At 40.5% G+C, this 24907-nt stretch overlaps 1 protein-coding gene across 1 annotated transcript; it reads right to left on the minus strand.

Annotated features, from left to right (window-relative positions):
• Nucleotides 1-5470: 5470 nt before the first annotated feature.
• kpna3 (karyopherin alpha 3 (importin alpha 4)) lies at nucleotides 5471-24804 on the minus strand. The gene is made up of 17 exons (XM_084361976.1): nucleotides 24505-24804; nucleotides 21974-22018; nucleotides 16923-17012; nucleotides 14425-14454; nucleotides 14249-14301; nucleotides 14062-14157; nucleotides 12582-12667; nucleotides 11347-11433; nucleotides 11090-11259; nucleotides 10724-10768; nucleotides 10449-10580; nucleotides 10212-10340; nucleotides 9442-9546; nucleotides 9078-9149; nucleotides 8606-8768; nucleotides 7711-7805; nucleotides 5471-7597 (listed from the first exon to the last, which is right to left on the minus strand). Exons 1-17 carry the CDS (start codon nucleotides 24571-24573, stop codon nucleotides 7499-7501), a joined length of 1566 nt encoding a protein of 521 aa, XP_084218102.1. The 5' UTR covers nucleotides 24574-24804; the 3' UTR covers nucleotides 5471-7498.
• Nucleotides 24805-24907: the final 103 nt, after the last annotated feature.

Below are 24907 nucleotides of genomic sequence, written 5' to 3' on the forward strand. Positions count from 1 at the left end.
TTTTATATGGAAGCCCTAAAGGGCCATGCATTCATACATTTTATTTCCTCCATTTTCCCATGATGAGTTTATTTCAGTTGTTTTCTCGAGATCTCGAGTTATTATCTCGAAATAACAACTGCCGTTCTCCCATTCTCGAGATCTCGAGATAAGTTAGCAAGGCTTCAGCTATATCGACGGGGCAATCTAAGTGAGCCTGATGTCGTCGTTAACTACATAGCTGACCAGCTACGAGGTCCCGGGCGTCTCCATAATCTCAGGCCTATCAGCCCAGTCATTATCTCGAGATATCAAATTAATTATATCGTTATCTCGGGAAAACAAAGTTTCGTTATCTTGAGATCTCGAGAAAATTATCTCGTTATCTCAGGAAAACGGCAGTTGTTATTTCGAGATAATAACTCGAGATCTCGAGAAAACAACGGGAAATCACGGGAAAATGGAGGAAATAAAATGTTTGAATGCATGGCCCTTTAGGGCTTCCGTACTAAAGGGCCATGGATCCATACATTTTATTTCCTCCGTTTTCCCGTGATAACGAGTTAATTTCATTTGTTTTCTCAAGATCTCGAGTTATTATCTCGAAATAACAACTGCCGTTTTCCCGAGATAACGGGATAATTTTCTCGAGATCTCGAGATAATGAAACTTTGTTTTCCCAGGATAACGATATAATTAATTTGAGATCTCGAGGTAACGAAACTTTGTTTTCCCAAGATAACGATATAATTAATTCGAGAGTATAGTGTAGTATATTAAATCATTGCAGGAAACATCATTCAGTATAGCAATGTCAGAGGAGCAGGAGCATATCAATCACCGCGTCACATATCTTTTCAATCAAGGCCTGACACAGGCTGAAATAGCATTATGCCTTGCTATTACAGATAATAAACACATTAGTGTGCGTAATCTAAAAAGACGGTTAGCAAGGCCTCAGCTATATCGGCCGCGCAATAAGTGAGCCTGATGTCGCCGTTAACTACATAGCTGACCAGCTACGAGGTCCCGGGCGTCTCCATAATCTCAGGCCTATCATATCACAGTCATTATCTAAAGATCTCAAATTAATTATATCGTTATCTTGGGAAAACAAAGTTTTGTTATCTCGAGAAAATTATCTCGTTATCTCGGGAAAACGGCAGTTGTTATTTCGAGATAATAACTCGAGATCTCGAGAAAACAAATGAAATTAACTCGTTATCACAGGAAAACGGAGGAAATAAAATGTGTGAATGCATGGCCCTTTAGGGCTTCTGTAATTTAAGTTACACTGAATGTAATTCTTATCGTAATACTTTATTTTGGAATCAAATATTAATTTTGAACACTATGAAACTATATTTTATTTTAAAAGTACATTCTTTCAGTTGAACACTATGAGTTTTCAATTCTATAACATCAAACTAATTATCTAAAAAAATTCCCTTTTTGGACTTGTGGGGCTGTATAGTTGAATTCACAGTCAAGCATCTTTATTCAAGGTCCACCACAAGTTTTTCTTGAACTGATGGAGTATGCTCAGTCGTCAGTGACATTATGTTTGCTGGCTCTGGAGGAGTCTGAGAGAAATAGTGTCATCAGGTATTTCTATTTAAATCCCCTTTCAAATAAAAATGTGTTTTACTTATTGTTTCTTCACTTCACTATGAAGACTAACATGTGTAGAGTTCAATACAAGACTGTTTCCACATTCATGTGATGGGGGAAAGTTTCTCTGTGAAGTGCAAGCCGGATTTTGTGACATCACAGCTAGTTTGGAAGCCAATTATGGTTCAATATGTTGCTTTGCAGTCAAGTAATTCCAATGACCTGTGAAATTCAGATGGAGGGTAGAAGGTGAAAAGCAGAACGGAGATAGAGGAAAGTTTGTACTGTACTAGTTAAGACAAAATTACGAGAGAGAGAGATTAACAGAAAATCACAACACATGCTGCACATTGTGATTGTGTGAGTATTGTGTCTTTTTGGTGTTGAACCATAATACCATAAAACGTAATTTTTTTTTTCATAAACAGTCTGGGGACAGTAAGCTACAAAGAAACATGTCGACATGTAATCTGACAAAAAGACACAAGCTCACCTCAGCTCAGGCACGTGATTCAGTCATACTTTGCAAATGAAAAACACATGACTAACATGAATGTATCTTCAGAATCAGATGTTTATTAAGAAGATTAGATAAATGAGTGGTTTGTGTGCGTCCATGGGACATGTCTGAACAAGTCCAATCCATGGAGGCCCTGCCATGGACTGAATTGGCTTTGACCTACTGAGGCATGCTCACATGACCCCTGGGAGTGTCCTGTAGTGTACCAAGCAAAAAAAGCGTGTCAATAAAAAAGTTGGTTGTTAACCTACTCTCTGATGTGTGTTCTTTCATTTTCTGTGAGCATTTCTTCATCAGAAGTCATTCGATGTAGATGTGTTGGGTTTTCTGCATGCATCTCCCATAGACTTCAATACAGCTGTCACCACAAGTCTGACTCCAAAGCAAGATTCTGTGACATAATGACAGCTTCTTCTTTTTTAGGTTCCTTGTCTGGTACCAGGATGTTGGTGGATCATTTGTGGGTTGTGACGTGGGGCCAGATCGACACCTTGAGCTCTTTGCCATGTGTCTCGGGCCATTCCTCAGCAGTTTTTGCAGTGTTAGCACTGCGCCGGTCTTGAGGGGGGACCTCTGCCATCACAGTGCTGTTGCCTGGTCTGCTACAGTGTTGGTCAAGCAATTGTTTCCGGCGTTTCACGATCAGTTTCGTACATTTTTCCCCCTTAAGAAACACAACTTTTGGTACTTGATAAAAGCTCCTCGTGGTTTCTCAGTTCCAGTGGTATGAGCAACCGTTTTTTTGCCTAGTTTTAATATCTGAATATGGTTTTGTTTTGTTTTATTTGCATCTCTCATTTGTTTTGTACGTTTGTTTTCTTTCACTCAGCACACTCAGGTCTTTTAAAGGCTGACATGCCTTGTTGTTTGTGATTATATTCAATAAAGTATACAAAAAATACAATAAAATAAAATAAATAAAAAGAAACGTAAAGAGTCCAGAGCGCAAAATCAAATAATTAATTAAAAAATACAGACGCTTATTCATGGATTCTTGGGTTTTTGGAAAAAACATTGGGCACAAATGATTCTAGGTTATTTTGGGTTGCGTACTCATCAGGTACATTGAGCGTGGCAGACTACAAACGGCAATGTAATTAGACTTGGCCCAGAGCCACAGAAACCATCCCAGAACTCAGCTGACAAAAGTCCATACAGTCACTGTTTTGGAGTTTCCATCATATCACATACAGTTCTGTAATCGGTGACAACTTGGCATCTCCATCTGCAGAGGAAGATTGTGCAACACCACTGAAAGCTCCAGAACAGCCTAAGTGGACCTAATGAACCTCAAATCTTACTTCCTCTGATGGAATATTACAAAGTTAGCTGTGTTAGTTTGTGGTAGTTAAATTACATCCACTTATTTTGGAAATTGCATCATGTAGGCATAAAATCAACAGATGGAGTCAAGTATTAAAACTGTATTTTTATAACGGCTCACAGGCCCAATAATAAGGTAAAAATCCTTCTTAAGGCTTAGCATTTCAGTTTACAACTTATACTGAATGTGTCCTCCCAAATTTCAATCAAATGACCACACAGTAAATAAGGGAATCTGGATCATGGTCAGGCAGAGTAAATGTTAAGTTACCTTATTTTACATTTGTTAGAGTCTGCCAAATTCAGGCCGAATTAATCATTGTCCTGGAGCGAGCAGATCACACACATAACGTCCCTCAATCAGAAAACGGAATCTATGCCACTTCCAAAACAAACATGTTTAGTATACAATGAGCCATTTTAAGTGTACAGTATAACCTCGTTTTTTAGCACCAACCACCTAATCGGCCCTGACCTGGAATCATCTGTGCAGCATGACTGGTTTGCCTGAGCTGCCAGATAAACTCACAAACATCATCACGTGAAGAAAGAAAAGAATCAACATTAATGACCACCATCCTGTTATTGGTTGCTCTCAGATCTGACCTGTAATGAAAAAGTTGCACCACACAAGAACAAAGGCAGGAGGTAAGAGCAGAGTTAGTGTCCGTTTACTTATGGTCAGTTTTGCCCTTACCCATGGAGAGGAAGTGAAGCATGTCTTAGCAAGGTTCATTTATTATTTTACAACACACGGTGGTGTAACGAAGAGTTTGTAGTCTCTTTATGCTAATATTAATGGAGAAATTATACAATGCCTGACAATTAAAATTTCAGAAAAATACATTATATAATTAAATGATGATATAATGCCTGAATTTTCATTTTTAGGTGAACTTTAAGGACCTCGAAAAAAGAAGCGGCTCTGTAGTCTGGTGGTATGAAAGTGGATACTTCTGTATCGTTTGCCAGATGGCAGTAGGGTGAACAGACTGCGGCTGGGCTGAGAGTTGTCTTTCAGTATCCTTTGAGCTCCACACAAGCACCTCACTGATTTTACTGCTCGGTAGATCGTTACAAATGATGTTCTGGGTGGTTTTAATTACCCGCCGTAGAGCCTTCTTATCATGGGCCATAAATTCAGGGGTAAAATAAAAAAAAAAGAAAAATCACAAAACACTTAAAACCCATCAATGCTCAGACTTCAATCTGACTAAAAACCTTTGTATGTGTGAATCACAACACTTGCAAGCACGCAGGATCCAACGGCTAAACAGCAAGTTTATTTTGGTTAGGATCAGAAACACAGATCATGTCCTGAGGGTGAGATGAGAAGAGATGAGATCAAAATCCCATGACCGAAATATGGCAATGATGGTTTGTGGTGTTTGGGAGAGGGAGGGGCGGCAATGAGTGGGAGAAATGGTGTGTTACAATGTTCAGTGAATAAGATTGGAGGGGAGCAGTTACTCTCAACAGCAGAGAGCAGCATTGACCATTTCCCGTGGCAAACTCCAACAACAGGGAGGCCACATGTTACTGTAGCCACATCTCCCATTTCAATAGTCTCCAGTTGCTCAAAGAATCTTTTCTATTCAATAAAACCTAGTTTTAGTTGAAATGAAAAACAAAAGGCACAATGATTTTCAACTCATTCTTGTCTTTAATATGCACAAGAGTTGAAAGCATCAATGAGCCACCTTAAAGAGAGGAAATTCAATCTAAAATTTATAAAAAGATATAAACAATCAGAGGCCAAAACGCTGTCTGTTGCTTTTCTCCTATTATTTTATTTAAAACAACTTTTCATTAGCAAGTAAAAATCTTGCAACAAACATAAGCTTGTATCCAATTTGGATACAAGGCAACGAAATTGTAAATCTTTAAAGTGGCTCGGTCTAGTCTGCTAGTTCATGACTGTACACCCTCTCCATAGTTTTGTTCAGTAATAAACAGCTAGTCCCAAAATCAAGCCCGGGCTGCTCGTAACAACCCCCACCCAATATTTAAAACCCCAGTGTGACCCTCCCTTACCCTACCCTACCCGCCCCCACCCACCTTACTCTGACCCCCTCTCAGTAGTTAGCAGCCAACCAGAGGATCACAAAGTCTTCGAGACCAGGGTTAGGGTGAGGTTCACCATCTGACAGCGTGAACCCGCACCCGCACACCAACTGGGACATGGGACGGTGCATTTTAAACTTCCCGTCACCACTACGAAGAGAGAGAAGAAAAAAAAAACAGCCTGTTCCAATTTATCAGCATGTCATCACAATACATATGCAAGTCAAAAATAAAAACAATGAAACAAAGAAATATTGCTTCAAAAAAAAAAAAAAAAAAAAGAAAAGAAAGAAAAACCCTCCCCAGCCATCTTTGACAGTAAAGTTATCGTCCATCCAACGACTGTCAGCTGCAGCAGCTTTGTACAGGCTTTAGGTAAATATATTCATATATTCATTAGACGGCAAGGAGAGATACACATCACATTGTTTTGTACAATTATTCAAATTGAGTGATGACATGTGACCTCTTCATCGAAAAAGTAGTTAAGTACTGTAAAGGTCAGGACCTGTACTCGTTATATAAGTCTAGTCTTCATTGAGTATAGGTCCCTTTCTGCAGGCAGACATCGATATGCCTCTCAGACGTGTGCATAAGACTGAAGAAAAGGAAAAAAACAAAAAAAACATGAACGCTCCACAGACTCAACCAGGAGAAGCTGAAAACATGAACCTAAAATATTCGTTTGAAGAGAGAATTTAAAAGAATTAAAATAAGATCAGATAAGCAATTCAGGTCGATATCTGAGCTCGACACACTTTTTTTTTTTGTTTTTGTTTTTTTTTTCCTTTGTTGAACCCCCCCTTTTCCAAGTTTCACATTACAGGGGAGTCCCGAGCAATCACTGGACCACAGGACGTGACGAAGCTCCTGCTGCAGAAATGGACGTCCTGTAGGGGGATAAACGCTACAGCTGACATGTTCCTCTTCTCTTAAGTCTCTTGCGCCTTCACCTCAAGGTGCTTCCTCCCGTGACAGGCATTCACATCCGTAAAAACACAAAAACTGTTGTCGCTCTGCCGAATCAGAAGCAGGCGCTTAGCAGGTCTTACAGTTGTATATATTGAAATAAAAAGAGAATTATGGCATTTTCTTCACATTTTTGATGATTTTTTTTTTTAAACAAGTTTGATAATTCAACAGAGGTCACGTTAAAAAAGTGACGTCATTGAGTCAGAAGTCCCGTCAGTCAGTTTGCCACGGAGTCCTCTTTTTGCCTTAGAGCCCTTTCGCCCCTCCACCTGCCCCAGGACTCCCCTGGGAGGGCAGTGGGGGTCCGTGGTTAAATCATGGCTTAGCTCTGGGATTAACTCTTTAAACTGGGTGAGAGGGTTATTGGGGTGGCCCGGCCATCGGGAATCCGTGTGACTAAGTGACGATGTGTGTGTGTGTGTGTGTACTTGTATGTTAGCGTGCGTGCGCGTGGGTGAAGTAACACCAGAAGACGATCCAGGGGAGGGAAAGCACAAAAATAAACCACAAACAAACAGCAGTATTTTCTTCCCCACAAGTGATATGATGGCTTCTAACAGAAGTATGCACACAAATTCTAAGTGTCAAAAAGTGTGTATATGTGTGTGTGTTCGTGACTGAAAATGTGCTTGTTTGTCTTTATGAAGACTTGACATTTGGCAATTAAATCTTGCCACGAAGGCTTTTTCTTCCTTCTGGTTTTATTTGTGTGATATTTTGAAGCACTGGCAGAGAAAGCTGGCAATCCTCCTGATGCAGGTTGCCTGATGGTGACGTGCCTGTTGAATGACCAGGACTCCAGTGAAGGGTTGCCGTGTTCAGTGAAGGATGACCATTTGAAAAATAAACAAAAAAACACCCCGCAGTGCAGAGGCAAGGTTGGTAAATCCTTCAGTGGTGAGTTTCCATGTTGAAGTGATGCTAAGTAAATCCTTCGGTACCAGGTTGCCAGGTTGGAGGAGAGATGGATGAATGTCTGGGGTGATTACAGAGTACCCGTGCAGCTGGTTGAACCAAACATCCTGGCGTTTAGAAATTAAACTCCTTCGTTTGCATGTTGGAAGCTGGATCAAAGTTGAAGGTCCCTCCTTGAGTGGTGTCGGGGATCAAGCTGGGATCTTCATCAATCTGAAATGGACAAATATCATTGTGAGATCACAGCAGAAAAAGTTGTTGACTGAGCAGGAAAAACTGAGGAAAAGTTGGATTTTTGTGTTAAATCACACAAGTGGAAAACTTACATCATCTCCTGAAAAGTACTGATCAATAATCTCAAAGGCTAGTTTGTAGATATCCTCATTCTCGTGCTGCTGCAGGTTTTCTATCTTCTCCAAACCTGAAAAAACAACAACAAAAAAACCAACAACATAAATATAACCTTTCCTCTGTTATTAACAACATTTAGACAGAGTGTGTGTGGGTATATAGTTCAACTGTAAAAATATGTCAAAACTAGGGATGCACCAACTCATCAGCTGAACAGTGGCTTGCAACTCGGCTTGTCAGAAAATACATGACATGAGACTGGACTTTGAAAAAGTGTTGTCATGAAGTGGAATTTCTATCTTTGATACAATACCTTGAAAAATACCAATATTCATAACCATGTTGGATACCAAAGGGAAGTATGTCAGACTTTTAAAAAGATGAATATAACAAGGCTAATGTACGGTGATTTAAGCACAACAGCATTTAAATTGTACAGTTCCATTCAGAAAAAAGAATATTTTTCATGTGAGAGAAGGTTATATGAGAGGTTGTTTCATAATGTGTATGTTTTTGTCTTTATAATTAAGATTTATTTGTTTCCCTGGCACGAAACGGGGAGTAAACAATGGCAGAAAAACAAGATAAACGCCAACAACAAAAAATCTGTTGGCTCTCGATTAAACGTTGGAATAAGCCCAGAATTTCACAATCGGTGCATCCCTAGTCAGAAAATTCACTCATTGCTGGCTTAGTAGAAATTTAAATTTATATATACCAAAAACAATAAACAGACAACATCAAAACAAAATAATTTAACCAATTTTCTCAAATAAAAAAATATAACACTGTAAATTTACAAGAAGACCAAGACAAATGAAGAGAGCAGACTGAAGGGTAGTACAAACAAACCCTCGGACAGATACAGACCTCCACACTCCTCTATAATCTCAGCGATAGTGCTGGCTTCGTCTCCTGCCATGATGAGGATATTCTTCAGGCCGTCCAGCACCACCTGCACCACCTGGGAGTCCTTCACTGACAGCAGGTTACAGAATGGAGGGATGACATTCTGCTCCACCAGGAACTCCACCTACACAAACCCACACATACACACCACGTCCATACTCGATTACAACACAGGCAACATGGGTTACTACCTTGTATTTTACTCACAATGACCTTAACATGTATACAATTTCACTCTTTTTATTCTTTAATAACATCAACAGAGCTGCTTCTTGAAAAAGTTAAATAGTGAGGTAAGCATTTAGTACTGAAATTGTAGAATATTAAAAATAAATAGAAACCATTATGCTAAATAAAAAATACATCTCATAGCAGTACATGGTTTGAAACAAGCTCAATATTTCTGCAGCAATGGCCCCAAAGTCCAGCTCACCTGGTCTTTCCTCCCACTGATGGTGAGGTTGCTGATGGCCCATGCTGCCTCCTTCTGAGTGCCAAAGTCACCCTGCAGAGAGACAGGCTGTCACTGAGGTGTGCTCATAGCAAGTTTTTCTACAACAGCACCATGCCAAGGCACACAGACAAATGTAGGCCACTTTTCATTCATTTACCAAGAGCTGTGTTGCCTCTCTGGCTACAAAACACAGAGCGTGTCGATGCAACTGAGTACATACTGACATCGATTTTTTACATTTTTATTTAAAGCCTGACACCATCTATTGAGGAAGCTAAATATAAAGAAAAAAAGAACATAAAGCTTTAGGAATTTCTTTCCTGACCCTCCATCATGCACAAACCTTAGCCAGTTGGTGAATGATCATAGGAATCAGTCCAGCATCGATCACAGCTTGGACCTGCTGCTGGTTCCCAGCTGTAATGTTGGACAAGAACCAGACTGCCTCCTGCAAACAGAACAATCCCAAATGTTCAAAACCGCCACTTTATCTTCCACATGGGCATGGATATTTATCCAAAACGAGAAGGCATTTATATTTCTCACTGGGCTAATAAATAAACAGCTAATAAAGTAGATGACTGGGCTTCAAAATATATATATTTTTTTAATTGGTGCAATAACTCTGTATTATCCTCCTGTTCCATACATCTTTTACACTTGACTTTGCATATATTCCAGCTACAGCAACTTAAAATGTTTGTTTCTTAAATTAGTTTGTTACAACTGCATCTGATGGGAGTTTGTTCGCCCTCATGGTGAGACATGTCAGTTTTTGTTACCTCTCAAAATGTTTTAAGGGGTGGGTGTAAGACATCCACCCATCTATTATATGTATAGCCGTGTCAGTCCTTTTTACATTAAAAACTATAAAAATAAAAAAAATACAACTACAACCTCCCTACACAGTAAGGGGAAACATACGATAACAAATTGGCTCCTATTAGACTTCTTCACAAGTGAAACGAATAACTTTCATAAATGTCATGAACTTGACTGCAGTCCGCAGACGCTCACACCTTCCTCACATTTCCATGCTAAGCCATAAGAAACCACCAGATTTAGAAAATGAACATTAAAGCAACAACAACATGAAGGCTGTGGTTGTGATACCTTATTGATCTTTTCTTTAGGGTGTGTGAGCAGGTTGGGGAAGTGTGAGAGAACATCACAGTTGAGCACAACCTGTGTCTGCTCGTCTGTCCCTGTCACGATGTTACCCACCGCCCTCAGAGCTGCCGTCTGCAATATGAAGACAAAGGAGGGCAATTTAAAAAATGAGATATTACTTTGCTTCATTTATTGAGGATTTAATCCTGACTGTGGACTAACTGTAAAACAAAGTCTCACCTGAACTTTGACCTCCTGATGGCTGAGGAGAGGCACAAGAAATGGAACGACTCCAGAATCGATGACCATTTGGATCTGCTCGTTGCCCCCGTCCGTCAGATAGGACAGAGCCCACACTGTGTCTACTAGGATCTAAACACACAGACACAGGAAACTCCTGAGACCGTTTACAGTAATTATGCTGTTAGGAAAATGTCAGGCTTTCAGAAGAAAGCAAGTGATTTTTCAGTAAATATAAAATAATTGGGAGGATCTCCCTTCACTCTGATACTTACATTTATATCGGTGTGATATATTAGCACACAGAGAGCGGGCAAAATCTGCGGGGAAAGAAAAGTAGGTTGTGAGTGGGTTGGATGTAGGCAGAGGAGTAGTTGGATAAGATGAAGGCAAAAAACAGGGCAGAGTGAAAGGCAAATAGAGAAAAAAAGAAGAAAATCACAAAGAGGAATAGCTGTCAAATCCAGACTTCAAATGTCGCAACAAGAGCTTTATAGTTAGAAACTCCCCTGGGTGATGAGGCTGATTTGGCTACTGAAAAGACGCTGCAACTGTGTGTGTGACTCAGCCTGCAGAGAAACCGTCAACTGCAACACATCCATCTGTTTGGCACATGAAAGCCTGCACACACACACACCCACCTCTTGCACAGTCTCCATGGGCGGTGGTGGATCCTTGTTGCGGCAGAGGTTAACGATGACCCAGGTGACGTTGCGGAGGAAGGTGATGGGGATTGATGGGTTGATGAAAGAAAGCAGGGGCTTGACCACGCCCAGGGAAATGACATAATCCCTGCACTGTGGACCATCACCTGGGCAGGCATGGGACAGAGGTCAGCATGTCTCTGAACAGTTGCTCCCAAACATATGCACACTTCAATTAGAGGACGACTACTCACCTATAATGTTTCCTAAAGCCCATACAGCCTGTTCACATACGTTCTGGTGGGGAGAGTGTAGCAGTCGTAGGAACAGGGGCACTGCATCTGGACACACAAACATCAATGCATCAACAACTTGCCCAAGGCGACAAGATTGTTCAACTGCAGTGACAAGCTGTTGCCTGGTCACACTCAAAGCTAAATCAAATAAACACTAATCCATGACTTTGTCACAACTGAGTGTAAGCCCACCCTGACGGACTATTGCTAGGACACGCCGTGGTAGCAACTTGTCAATCACCATGTACACTCTGGGCCTAAAGCATAACCTTCCTTGTCTGTTCAACTCTAAATGGGACCACAGTTTACTAAATGAACATCATGCTGTATTGAAGAAAACTTCAAACTAGCGATTGAGACCACACACTAATGAGGAAACTGCTTACTGAGGTAATAAATCAAGTGAGAAGTAGGGTCATTTTCTCATAAGCTTACATACAATCAAACTTCTTTTTGAAACCAGAGGAGTCGCCCGCTGCTGGCCATTAGAAAAAAATGCAGATTTAAGGAACTTCCACATTAGCTTCACTTTTCAGACCTGGAAAACTCCATCCATATTTCAAACAGCCTATTGTCACGACTCCTATATAAAACAGTGGCTCACTGGGTGACTAAGCTGCATTGTGGGTAATATAGGCACCAGGTTTTTGAAAAACAGTCCACTGGTCTAACATTGCCCTCTTATAACACTGTTGAGATATTGCTTTATGATTTCACTCATTCTTCTTTCTTTTCAAAACCTGCTGCCTACATTACCCACAATGCATCTTAGCCACTGAGTGACATCACTGTAGGCAATTTATCACATTGCATGCAGCCCTCTCTGGAGCCACTAAAGACTTTATACTACTTTTATCACATATGCAAAAGTACTCTCTAAGGCCTGTAAACACACTTTAATTTGTAAAAAAAAAAAAATTGGCTGAGTTACCGTTTAACTTTAGAGTGTTTTTAAATCTGCTTTAGTGTTTAGATAGTCGCTGTCCCTCAGTTTTGCACTAACTAATTCTCATAATGGTTTCCAGTCTCCAGCCATGTTGGCTTTGTTTCAAAATAAGAGTCCACTGTTATCTAATAAAAACATAATCCAAAAAATAACTGACTGCCCCGTTGTGTGAAAAAACAAATAAATATGTTAGCGCTGCAGATTGCAGACAGTATACAAACATAGACAGAATGTGGGGTCAACTTACTGGATTTGACCACAGCCTGAGTCTGTGCTGATGTCCCAGAGGCAATGTTGGTCAGAGCCCAGGCTGCCTCAAACTGAAGAGAAGGGCTGCAGGGCAAACAAAACAACAACAGTCAAGTTACAGACAGAAAGAAAGCTAATTTAGTTTCCACAGTGGAGTGGGACAGAAAACGGGGGGAATAATCATAATGATAAATATTGATGTGAACACTTCCTGAGTTCCCAGCTGCTATCACATGTTTTCAAGGCTGATTTTTAGATTTCCCCCAAGCACATAATACAATTGTCTGTTTTTAGCCTCCCACTAAAAATTATTTTAATGAAAAGCTTGTTACTCATGGTGGCATTTTCCATAAAAGGTTTCCTTAAAAAGAGAAAAGGACTAATAATAACAATAATAAATCATGTGAATCCCTGGTGGAAACAGACATGTGGTGGATAATACATCTGACTCTGGATCAGTGGTCTGGATATCATGCTGTTTGGTGAACTCTACTCAAAAAGGGAAGACTGTCATGGGAAGATTTTTTATTTATTTTTTTTAATGATGCAACACAAAATAATAGAGCTCACACAGTTGCAAGTGATCCTCACACCGCCCACCAGCCAAATGCTGGTAAATCATGGCACAGGGTGGTAAGTCTGTCTACCCCGCTAAATATTTCATCAGGCAACCAACCATGATCTGCAGCTCCTACGGCTCTCTAAAGCTTTAGCTGGGATGTAAAACAGGAAACAAGGCGTGGCGCTCTTTGTGATGTAACCGGTCACTCTGGCTGCCTGTGGACCCAATAGTTTTATTTTCTGCTGTGTCATGCATTCACAGCTTTCATTTGAAGGCCTCAGATAAGACTTTTTGTCTATTCTTGATCGTGCTCACTTTCATGCTGTACATTGTGACTCTGTACCTCATTATATCATTAGGCTGAGCTGACCTGGCTTTGTGCCATAATGCTATGGCAACATAGTAGACAATTATTCTCTCTTGACAGAAGCACATGGGCTTAAATGCATTGCTGCATTTTGTATAAACTCAAACATAACAGAAACATCCCATTTAAGCAGTTGTTACATGTTAACATGACGTGATCCGTTGATGGTTGCCATGGTAAAATTCTTACAACTTCTTCACAAGTTCCTCCACCCCCAACTATTCATGCTCCCCCCTCAGTGAACATAAGGTCCTGGGAATTGGGGAACTCCGAGGGACAGGAATGCTGTTATATTTGGCTTGGCCTGGACTGACAAGACCAGCCAACTGCCCTGCGCGCCTCCACACACTCACGTGTGGACACAGTAGGATGCACATACTCTCTCGTACACACAAAGCCTCAGTTGCGACAGAGACTTCATGTAGCAGCGTCAGTAATCCATCACAGCAGTCTGCAGTCTTAACAACTAGAACACTCCGTTCATGGCGTCAGAGAAAAACAACACTGGAGGCAAACACACACACACACTGTTTTTGGAAGCAGACTTACTTGTCGTCCCTCTCCAGGCATTTGACTAAAATAGGCAGGATCCCGGACTTTATCAAGTCGTCGATGGGGGGGTTTCTGTCACTCGAGAGCAGTTTTCTGACAAAGGATGGAAAATGAAACTCAAGAACTTCATAAACAAAAGACAGCTGATGTCTGTATGCATGCCTGTGTTCTGTCCATCCCTCACCTGGCTGCCTGTACAGCACTGAGCTGGATAACTGCATTATCACTGGTAGCGTTCTGTAGTGACAAGGAGGGATGGCCATAATAAATGTGAGCACAGCATAATCAGCCAACAGGTCAGGTGCTACTGCCAGTACACTCATAATTATAATTGAAGGTTTTAGTGATGTCATTTCTTACCTGTAAGATGGCATCAAGCGTGACATTTTGCTGCAAAAAGAGAAATGGAGATGAATATTAACAGTCACAGTTGCTGAACGTATGCCATCATTGAAGCAAACCTAATGTCCTGAACATTTTGTATCTCGTGCCACTCACTTATTATTTACAAAATGTAGTATATGGAATGGATAGATGAAAAACATCATCAGATGCAGGGTTAACTTCTGCATCTTGACAAACTAAAAAAAAAAAAACAATAATACCAAATGTAACCGACCTTTACTTGACACCACATTATAGTATTTACATAAATGTGCTACATTTTTAACACATCTAAAGAGACTTTAACAGCTCGCTGCATCTTGGTGTCTAACATGAACATTAGTGGTCCAGAATATAAAAAATGCTGGAGGGATGATTCATGAGCTGCAACTTCTGTTTTACCAAAAGTGTCTTTCTTAGTGACCCTGAACCTTCAATAGAGAGCTGCTGGAATGGCTTATTTTTGAAGGGTAACCCAGAAGGTAGCTTCGTCCTGGTTCCTGCAATGAAAGGCTCAATTATTGCAGAAAATAAGGTCTGTGGCAAGTTTATGATACTTAAATATTTTGAAGTTTAAGTAATGCGACCACATTGTAGTCTGTTTATAACCTAACACTAGCTTTTTACTTCTAGTGATTACATTTACATAGTTCATCTGTGAAGATTATCTTGCTGAACAAAACGTATCATAAACTTGTGTTTGCCACAGAGCTGATTTTCTGCAATAATCCAAAATCCAGGGTGACGCTAACTTCTGGGTTAGCCTACAAAAATACGTCATTGCTACACCACTCTATTTCGCCATTTGTTAGCATCCCCTATTTTAAGACACGTCAGAGCTCCAAAATTCATGAGTGGGGTGTTCACTGATGTGTTTGTCATAAAACTAAACATTTAACATCTGTTAAGCTTGAGTCAACCACGGACAAAAACCCTTTAAATAAAAACCAATTAATAATTCTAATCAATAATTTCCAGGCTTTAGGGGTCATTCCTGGAGCACTCTATAGAGCTGAAGGAATAAAGCGTGGAAGTCCCGCCCCACTTCCAGGTAGCTTGTTTTAGAGTCAAGTGATATTTTGGATTTCTGTCAATATTCTAAGATAAACACACACAGTACACTCAGAACGGTCATCCAGTTTTTGATCAGTACTCTCCCTTTCCTCTCTCACTGACGCTCCTGTGAGCCACAAATTGACACTGAAATTCCTGTTTGTGATTAAAATGCACAAATTGGCTTTCTCTGCAGGCCATTCTTCATGATTTCATTAATCTACTAAAACAATGTCATCAGAAGTCAATTGCTTTCGAGATATTTTGGACAGCACATTACTACAGTCTGCCCACATACAGAGCATTACATTATGAGCAGGAACAAGAAGGCACAGAGAGAACACAGAGCTGGATCTACAAACCAGACTTCATCAACCAGGGTATATTTGTACATACAGTAAAAGCTACCACCAGTGAGGGAGATTTAATGGGTCAATTCAAAATAATTTCAAGATATTTTGGGAGATATAAGTACATCTTCTACAAAAGATGAACTCCTTCAATTCTGGTTTCATCTATTTTGAGTTTTTTGTCTCAAATTTTGATTTCTGCTGCCAACTCTTTCATTCGTGGTGCTCAAAGTAAGAAAATAAATAATCCACAGATAACATTATCAGCTGTTTTCTTTCTTTCTGTTGGAACAATTTTAGTTCATTTTTAGTTTTTAGCGTGATGGCGCCAAACAATTCAGCAGCAGATATTACAAAACTCAAATTCAGCATGTAAACACACGGCAAGACAATGACAAACTAAGCTCACCAAACCAGACATCATGTAGCTGTTATGAAGCCTCAAAACATTCCTGCTATTTATCACCCTCAGCAGCTAGTTCAACTAGTCATGGGATTGTAGATGTTAAAACGTATTTTATCTAATTGGCCAAGTAGAAATTTAGAAGGGGTGAAGGTGAGGTTCACCCATGGCGTCATGCAAGCTAGGACCGCCACTGCTGTCATGCCACAAATGACGGTAACACACACTTATGTAATATTGCTGAAGTCTTGTGAAACACTACTTAAAAGGACAATTGGGAAAACTACCGTACATCTGCTAAGGAAGAATGTGTAGTATGATTGAAAGTTTATGAACAACTGCTAAATAAACCTTTTATGGAGACTTATTTTGTCTGCTGCAAGATCAAGAATGAACTTTCAATCTTAACTGAGGAGAAGCTGTTATTGTAATTCAGGTGAATTAGCTCTTTGAAGGTTGGAATGATAAATATTTCTAACAGAGAAAAATCAGATCAGATATTTATTTTGCACTGTAAATGCTTTTGTTTGGGTGGAAATCCCAAATAAAAACAGAACTTTCCCACCGATGCATTTTATTCTAAGCGAGCACTTGATTTAACCCTTCTGACCTGTTGCCCAGACAGTCCAGTCTCACTGCATCTCTCAGTCAAGCACACCCACACTTACTCCTTTGAAGTCTGAGTCGACATCAGAGTCCTCCAGACTCTCCTCCTGTGGGACATTTCTTTTCTTCAGTAGATGTTCGTCTCGTTTGTTCTGACAAGAGGGGGAAAAAAAAGACAGAAAAGCTATGAGGGGAGGAGATGAAAGTGTTCATTAGTGCATTCATGAATTCTTAAAGCAACAGTGAATCGAGGCCCTCCTCAAAAACTATCTCTCTCTTTCTCAAACTTTTACTTTCAGGAGAGCAGCCTAGATGTTAGAAATCCCACACCGAGTGGGCAAGTGAGAGAAATCTGCCTGCAGGCTGGTCCACAAAGCAAACACACACTCATCTTTGAAGGACACTGAACCTTCACCCTCAATACACTCCACAACCTCCCCCCAGCGAGCACACTTTCATTCAGCGCACATACACAGCGGCAGAGAGACCCACACATCCCATCAATTCACAGGGCATGTGAGTCAGTGGTAGGAGGAGATTCCCTTGCCCTACATTCCTGTGCATCATGCTGATGTGCGTCACTGATGACTAATCAGCTAGTGCAGTGCTTCTTGCTGCTCTGATCCAGCTACATGGAATGTGCTAGACTTGAGAACACCTCAGCACTCATAGCAGTGACGTTCTACGTTACAACAAGCCCGTCTGCGACAGCGTCCTCCAAATGTCTGCTGATAGCTCTGCTGCTCTACATGCCTGTTTACCACAAGCACAAAGTGTCCCCTGAGTTTGGTTTATCAGAATAATCAGTTCAGATGGCCCGACACCAAGTCATGCTTTGCAAGTGAATCCGTCCATCATCAGAATGTTCATCTCCAAATATGCTGGAAACGGTGTTCATGTTGTGCCGTGCCAAGCTATGAAAAACACATCTTTACGGAGCGAAGACTTGGCAAGGCTTCGTTTCTGTTTCTATCTTTTCATGTCTGGCACTTGCTTCCAAGAACTAGAGGGCACCTTCCTCTTCCACTACCTACATATGCCTTCCTTATTCCAGGACACTGAGAACGAACAACTACAAGTGAAACCATATGATAAAACAAATGCCAATAAGATTCATGTGGGTAAAATTTATCAGTAAAGCAATAGATAAATCCTATTAGAATGATAATTTATTGTGCTGTGGGTATCCATGCTCTTCAGAGGAAGTCATTTTGGACTCTGCAGTGGGTATAACCATGATGAATGAGCCATACTGATTGTGTTAGTATTGTGTTTCAGGGCTGGGAATCACAGAGTACCTCACGATACGAGACCATTCATGATGTGTTGCCCACAATAAAAATAGTGTCACGATACAGCAATTCTGCAATAATCTATACATCGCAAGACAATCATGTAATGATATATCATGATGTCTGTCTAACTGTTTAATTCAAAATGCCCCAATAAAGGAAAAGTGCAGGAATAATGTATTTATTCACTGCATTGAGGTGTCAGTTTCACAGAATTTGACATAAACTGAGAGGAAACAATGTATGAAAGAGTTCATAGACTTTTAGCTTAGTGCCTCTTTATCATCCACACTGACTGGCAAAAAGTTGAATTGAAATAAAGCAGAACAATTCTGGAGTCAAAATGTTTAAAAGGAAGAAAACAAATATGGCTCACAAAATTCTTTCTTAATCTGTTGCACCACTACGAGTCATGAAGTAGTGACTCTGGTATGTCAAAGTGTCAGGAGAATCCATTTACAGCACCAGACCGTTTTAATAAAAAATATTGTCATTGGCACCGGTGTATTGATAACTTTATCGCAGGAGGAAACAATATGATATATTGCCGTATCAATATTTTTTATTAACTACTGATCTGTTCATCAGTTACAAACCCATATCAGCCTCCAACTGTGTGTAAATGGAAACAGCCTCAGACCTCATCAGCGAGTTAAAAAGGTGTATGACAGAACTCATTTTGCGGTACAAAAATAGCACACCAAGGCAACACAAGACCTCAAAGCTATCAAAACTCAACTGCTGTTGAACTATATTCAAATCTTTAAGCCCCATAATTTCAATAAAAAAATATTTTTTTAGTCTGAAGACAGTGTGGCCATTGATTTCAATCCATGATATAGACAACTCTGGATGCCACAACTGCAATCAATGTGCTCAATCCTGATTTTATGGAGGAGCATCTTGAGGATCTTCTCAAAGACTGAGACAAATTTGACCACTGAATATTTATAAGCTTCTGTTTTCAAGTGAGTCTCTGTTCACAGTTCTGACCGGAGAAAAAGAAAAGAAAAGAAAAGAAGAATGTCCTCCAGACACAGACAAGGCCCAGTTCCTTCAGACTCCAGGGAAGGTCTGGGTGATATGGCCTTAAAAAAATAATAATAGAAGCAATATTTTTATGCTACGTTGTGATAGACAATCCTCCAAAGCGCTTCAAAAATGTTAGGACTGGGAAACAAAATAATATATATAATATCTTATATCTGTTCTCTGATGAGGTCACTGCTGAAGGCAGCAGAAGGAGAAATGCATACATTGTGTCTGTTCAGATCAAACTGATGTATTAAATCTCTTTAGACAACGTCATCATAAAGCAGCAGCACCACAACTCAAAACGCCCTGAACTAACATCAACCCCATGCATTGGCTTCATTCACTGAAGATCAGAGGGAAGCTGAATAAGTGAGGACGCCTGCATCTTGTGATGTCTAAGGGTCGCAGACTGGAGGAAATTAGTAATTGCAAAGAATATGCACTCACAAGAAAACATGATGACCACCCGACACTGTTCATTTGAAGTAGCGCTACACAACTTCAAACTAAAGCTGCCAGGTGGCATTTAAATCCAATTCTAGCCCTCGTTACATTTAAGGCCCATTGTGCAGATTAAAAGACCAAAACGTCAATAAACATGCTGTATACACAAACTGCACATACACAATACCTACTGAAAGTACGACCCTGTTCTTCATATGTTAAGAAAACAATCCAGACAACTGCACCACATCAAAAAAGTGATAGCTCCTCCTTCTTTTCAATTCCAATAAGTAAACAAAAAAATCATGGTGGCCCTGTAACAAAAAGTGACCCCAGACTTTGATGCGAGCCAAGTACAATACCTTGTAGCCTCTATGTGCTATTTCTGCTGTTGAGCTATAAATACTTTAAAAAGTCACATTTGTTCCCCGTGGCAAAAACAATTTCAATGAATAATCAATTTTTTTGCAAAATACACAAAACTATGTGCAGAAGGCATAACAATTTCTGAGAGAAGCTGCAGCTAATTCAGCCATTTCTGGTTCTGCAAATCGAAGCGCCTTGAGCAGACCTTCAGCATACAGACTGTAACAGTGTTAGATGTGGCTTGTTCTCCAGTAAGAATAAAAAGGTATAATGTCTCTGACTCCATCTACAACTCAATGTAATGCAATTTAACTTTAAAAGGTAATTGTCAGCTGTAATTAATCAGCTGTAGTTAAGTGGTCTAAATTCTCAGTTTGCCAAACGACAAAATAAAAACTCCACTGTGTGGGTAATGTGCTGTCTGTGCCATAAATAATTAGCCAAAGGTGGTTTCCTCGCCAAAGAAACAAACTTAACCATTAACTGTATATCCTACTTGAAACAATTAAGAGTCCAAACATCATGTCATTTAAAAACGGGTTGCTAGCAGTCAAGAGTAAATAATCAACAGGCGTCACATAAAGAACATTAACGTGAATGCCCCATTATGATCCAATGCACCATTGTTGCCACAATATATTGTACGAAAAAATTAAAAACAGAAATCTGTATTGCTTGATAGATCCTAGCTTTAGGTCCAATCCCAATTCACCCCTTGTCTTGACCACTTAGCCAAGGGGTAGGGCGTCCCGATTCTTGTTGGGACACAGAAGCAGGGTGAAGTGTTCGGGCTACATGGCCTCCAAACTGAGGTTTTTTCAGAGACACACTTCAAACCTAGAGTTATGAGAACTCTGTGTCGTTTCAGTGTATTATGATCCTTTTTTTTTGTAACAGGCATAAAACATTCACTACCAGTGTGCTGACATCTCAGTAGCTTACTAGCAAGCTAGCTAATGTTACACTGCAACTGCGGGTTTGTGTATGACGGTCCCGTATTGACGGACAACAATGTTGCATCTCCCCACTCTGATGGTTTATGACATCTGAAATTTAACTCGAGCATTGAAGCTGCTGCAGTTGGTATCGCTCCGTTAATATCAGTGCAGAGAATGACAGGATACAAGCACAGGTTGCTAATGTTAGCTAGTGGCCAGGTAATGAAGCAGTGTCCTTTTTATGTGATGACTTGATTGTTAGTGTGAAGTTGCGAACGATTTGTGAGCGTCCATGTTTTTTCTGTCTTTATCAGATAAATGGCATTGTGATAATACAAGGATTGCCAGAGTAATCCAAGACAAATCGCCACAGCTGACGATATTATACTGGGATTGTCCGGGTGTGTACATAAACACCATCGACGACAAATGATGACATATGAGGGTCTTGAACAGTTGTCCTATTTTGTACTGGGAGATTGAAAACACACTCTGTTCTGAGGGGCAAGGGGCACTCGAAAATGAGTGGTAGCAGTAAAAATTGGAAATGGGATTAAGCCTTTGTGTCTGTTTGGAAGGGACCTAGATACTGGAGGACCAACCAATAAGATGTTAGGGGATACAACAAATAAGTATGGGGTGACAGGAAATTACACAAGTGTGCTTTAAATCAGAACTGAAAGAAATAGTTGACGTGTAGACGGAAACTAAAAACACATGGCTTGCAACAGTTCTCATGACAAATAATTAGCCAATTCATTTTAGGTTCAAGCTGTGTTTTTGATATTAACAATGAATTAATTGGAACGTGTTACAAGGTGCTGTGTATCTGAAATGCCCAATTCTGCTGCTATTTGCAGCTTTTACCTTTTCTCTAACCATTTTGTATAGACTGTATGGTCGCCTCCTAACATACAATGGTTCTGTCTGATTACACTTCCAACTCCACCTAAATAGCCTGGAACCGGACAAATTTCTAAGATTTGACTGAGGCCTGGTGTGTATGTGTGTGTAGACAGATGGTGCATCTTTTCTCACCTTTCTCAATTCAACCGTCACCTCATTTCGATGTCTTCTCATAGTCTGAAACAAAAAGAAAGACGGTAAATGAGACATGGTGTTTTTCCCCACATTTTTCAGTAATTCAACCTTTCATTGCAGTGAAGAACATACAAGCCTTTTACACGGATAACAAAATGATGTAATAAGGCAAAAGACATCAATTTGTATGTTTTCCATAAGTTTAGATTACACTCAACATTTTAATTATGGCATCTTATAACCTTTTAAAATGGGACAACCTTGACAACATGGGGTAAGTAGATGACTTTTTGTTTTTAAAATCAATTTAGGCATAAATCTGTGATTGAATCATACAGTAACAGTAACCACCAGCAACCCATATGACGACCAGAGATCTATAAAGCGACTCAAAAGCAGCACAAGTGAGAAAAGACAGTAACTAAATTGCTGTATTTGTGTGTTGGTTGGGTTTCCAGTTCATCCTGAACCGTTTGAGATGGACTGAGATCTTGTGACTGTTTGAAGAGGTTCATGTTGCCTTCCTAAATAGCCTCTTGCGTAATCTGGGACAGTCATAACTCAGGAGGCCGCGGAGCAGAGAGGTGTCTCCCAACCACTGCAAAACAACAATAATTCCACTACAGTGACCCAAATAAATGTCCCTTTACGGACAGCAGAACATCAAAACCCAATAGTCCAGCCTGACAGTCCAGCGCTGGACAGTGAAATGATCTTAATTTGCCTAATTCTGTTGAATAAGAAAAGATGAACCGCTCCTAAAACAATATACGCCTGAAAAGACACAACTAATGGAACCAATAGAAACACCTCAGTTAATACTAAAAAAGACAAGTCTGACACCAGAAATGCTTAAACCAATCCAATGTACGGTAACATCCAAGAACACAAAGAAGGAACTTATGACCTGCAGCAAGTGAGACTTTACTACTTTGCAATTCAAATCTGTTTCTAATGATGTTAGAAATGAAGAGCAGTCTGTTGTGCCTGACCTAAATAAATAAGACCCAAACTGGCATTTCTTCTTGCTGTAGTCTGAGTCATCCATTTAGGTAAAACTCAAATACATGCAGAGGCTCTTAAGAGGGCCCAGACATCCAAGATGCCTGAAATAGCATCAGGAATGCACTTGGCAAAGTCTGTCTGTCATAGTAGCCATGTGCTTGTCACACTGACTCCAAGTATCAAAACAACCACCTCTGGGGCGTAGATCTGTGTTTTTAGGCAAGTTGAGGCTGAAACTCCATAGATGGATTGTGAAGGGACACTTACAGACCTCGCTTGTGATTACGTCTTTGTTGGTTGACACTTTGGTTGGGAGAGGGGCATTTTGATAAATCGTATACTGTGTATAATCTAAGCAAGACTAGATATTTGACATCTACCTTTGGTTCAACTACATCAGCTATATGTCCTGTCTGGGCTCGTCTGAGATCAGCCTTTGCCAAATGGTTTGGTCATCATGTCAATGAGCATTACAGACACATGCTGTCACAGAGGTTTATAATTAGATGTTAGTTGAATGATGCTGCAAAACCCAGCGACGACAGTCGGTGTGCCAGTGGGTCACATTGTACACCGGTGGTGTTTTCTAGATTATGTTACTCGTCAGTACAGCCACACAACTATCCTTCACATTCACGCTAAAATAGAAAAGTCAACGCGTGAAAATGTCAAACTATAATGACATAGTATTGCTTGTTCAATGTTTCCCAAGTCTAACGTGCCAATCACTCGCTAATGGACCCCTATCACAGCTACTTTTTGACCTTACATTTGGTTTAGCTAGCAACACATTTAGCCGTTTTATAAAATCAAAGTAGGTCGTTAAACTGAGGTCATCCCATCATTACTACCCTGCGAAGTGTTCAGTGGCTTAGCTAGCAGCTCAGTTTAGCTGCCTCACCTGGCTTTACACGCCAGCTATCTGCTTGTCAACGTTAGCAAGCTAACAAGGAGGGGCAATGTTTGGTTAGGGTGGATGTGGACCGACCATGTAATTCAAACTAAACCCACGTTTTTATTAATAATGACAAATGTACGTGACGTTCACAAATTAGCCTTGGCGTTACCTAAGGTCAGCTGACTGTAAAGCATAGCAAATGTCAAGATTATGGAGCCGGCCGGGCCCAGCCTCGCCTGCGACCGGTGTCCATCCAACAAGCTAGTTAACGCTAGCTGGCAGTGACAGCTACATCGTATGCCCTCAATTCTCACATTTACAACAGTCCGACTGTGATGTTGCTTACTCTTTACCAACATTACCTACTGAATATTAGTAGGCCACTGATGTTAACTGGAAAAAGATCATTACAAACGCTTAATTACAGTAGAAATGTGCCGTTATCAAGGCAGGCCAATAAGCACTGATGGCGAACTCTTCAAGGTAGCTTACATTAGCTAGCTTGCTAGCTAGCTGGCAGCTGCAGCCGGGGCCAGGCTCTCCAACGAGGCCCAAAGACTGTCATTTTCTACGTTAAACTAACTGGATTCATGTTGTTAACACTCTCATTGATATGTCAGCTCACCTCGACATCACGTCCCTTGTTTTTAAAGCTCTTGATGCGGTGGTTTTCCAAGCCGGCGTTTTCTGCCATGGCTGTATGGGGTTTTGCTATTACTCCGGCTTTTTACGGGATCTCCTCCGTGTAGAGACGAGGCACGGCAGCTCCTGTGCTGCTGCTGGCTCCAGAGAGGGGGAGGAGGAGGACGTAACAGGACGCAGAGTGAGGGGAGGAGTTACTGCATACCTCCTGCATGGGCTGTCCTGGTTTCCACGGCTCCCTCGACGCAGTAATAATACATTCACCCACGACTTGATGTCCACAACAGACATCCTCAGACGTGACAGCTGTGCAGCTCAATGGTCGTTTTGTTTATTTGCAGGTAAGAGTGAATAAACAGCTTTATAAAAACATGACAGGACTCTGA

This window comes from Pagrus pagrus (genome assembly GCF_965226575.1).
Source record: "Pagrus pagrus genome assembly, chromosome: 9".
Classification (NCBI taxonomy): Eukaryota; Metazoa; Chordata; class Actinopteri; order Spariformes; family Sparidae; genus Pagrus; species Pagrus pagrus.

Coding starts and splice junctions, on each gene's coding strand:
- kpna3 (XM_084361976.1), bottom strand. CDS start 24,573: ATGGCAGAAAACGCCGGCTTGGAAAACCACCGCATCAAGAGCTTTAAA. Junction 11,434..12,581: donor TCAGGCTGTGGTCAAATCCA/GTAAGTTGACCC, acceptor TTGTGTGTCCAG/ATGCAGTGCCCCTGTTCCTA. Junction 10,341..10,448: donor ATCAGGAGGTCAAAGTTCAG/GTGAGACTTTGT, acceptor TTCATATTGCAG/ACGGCAGCTCTGAGGGCGGT.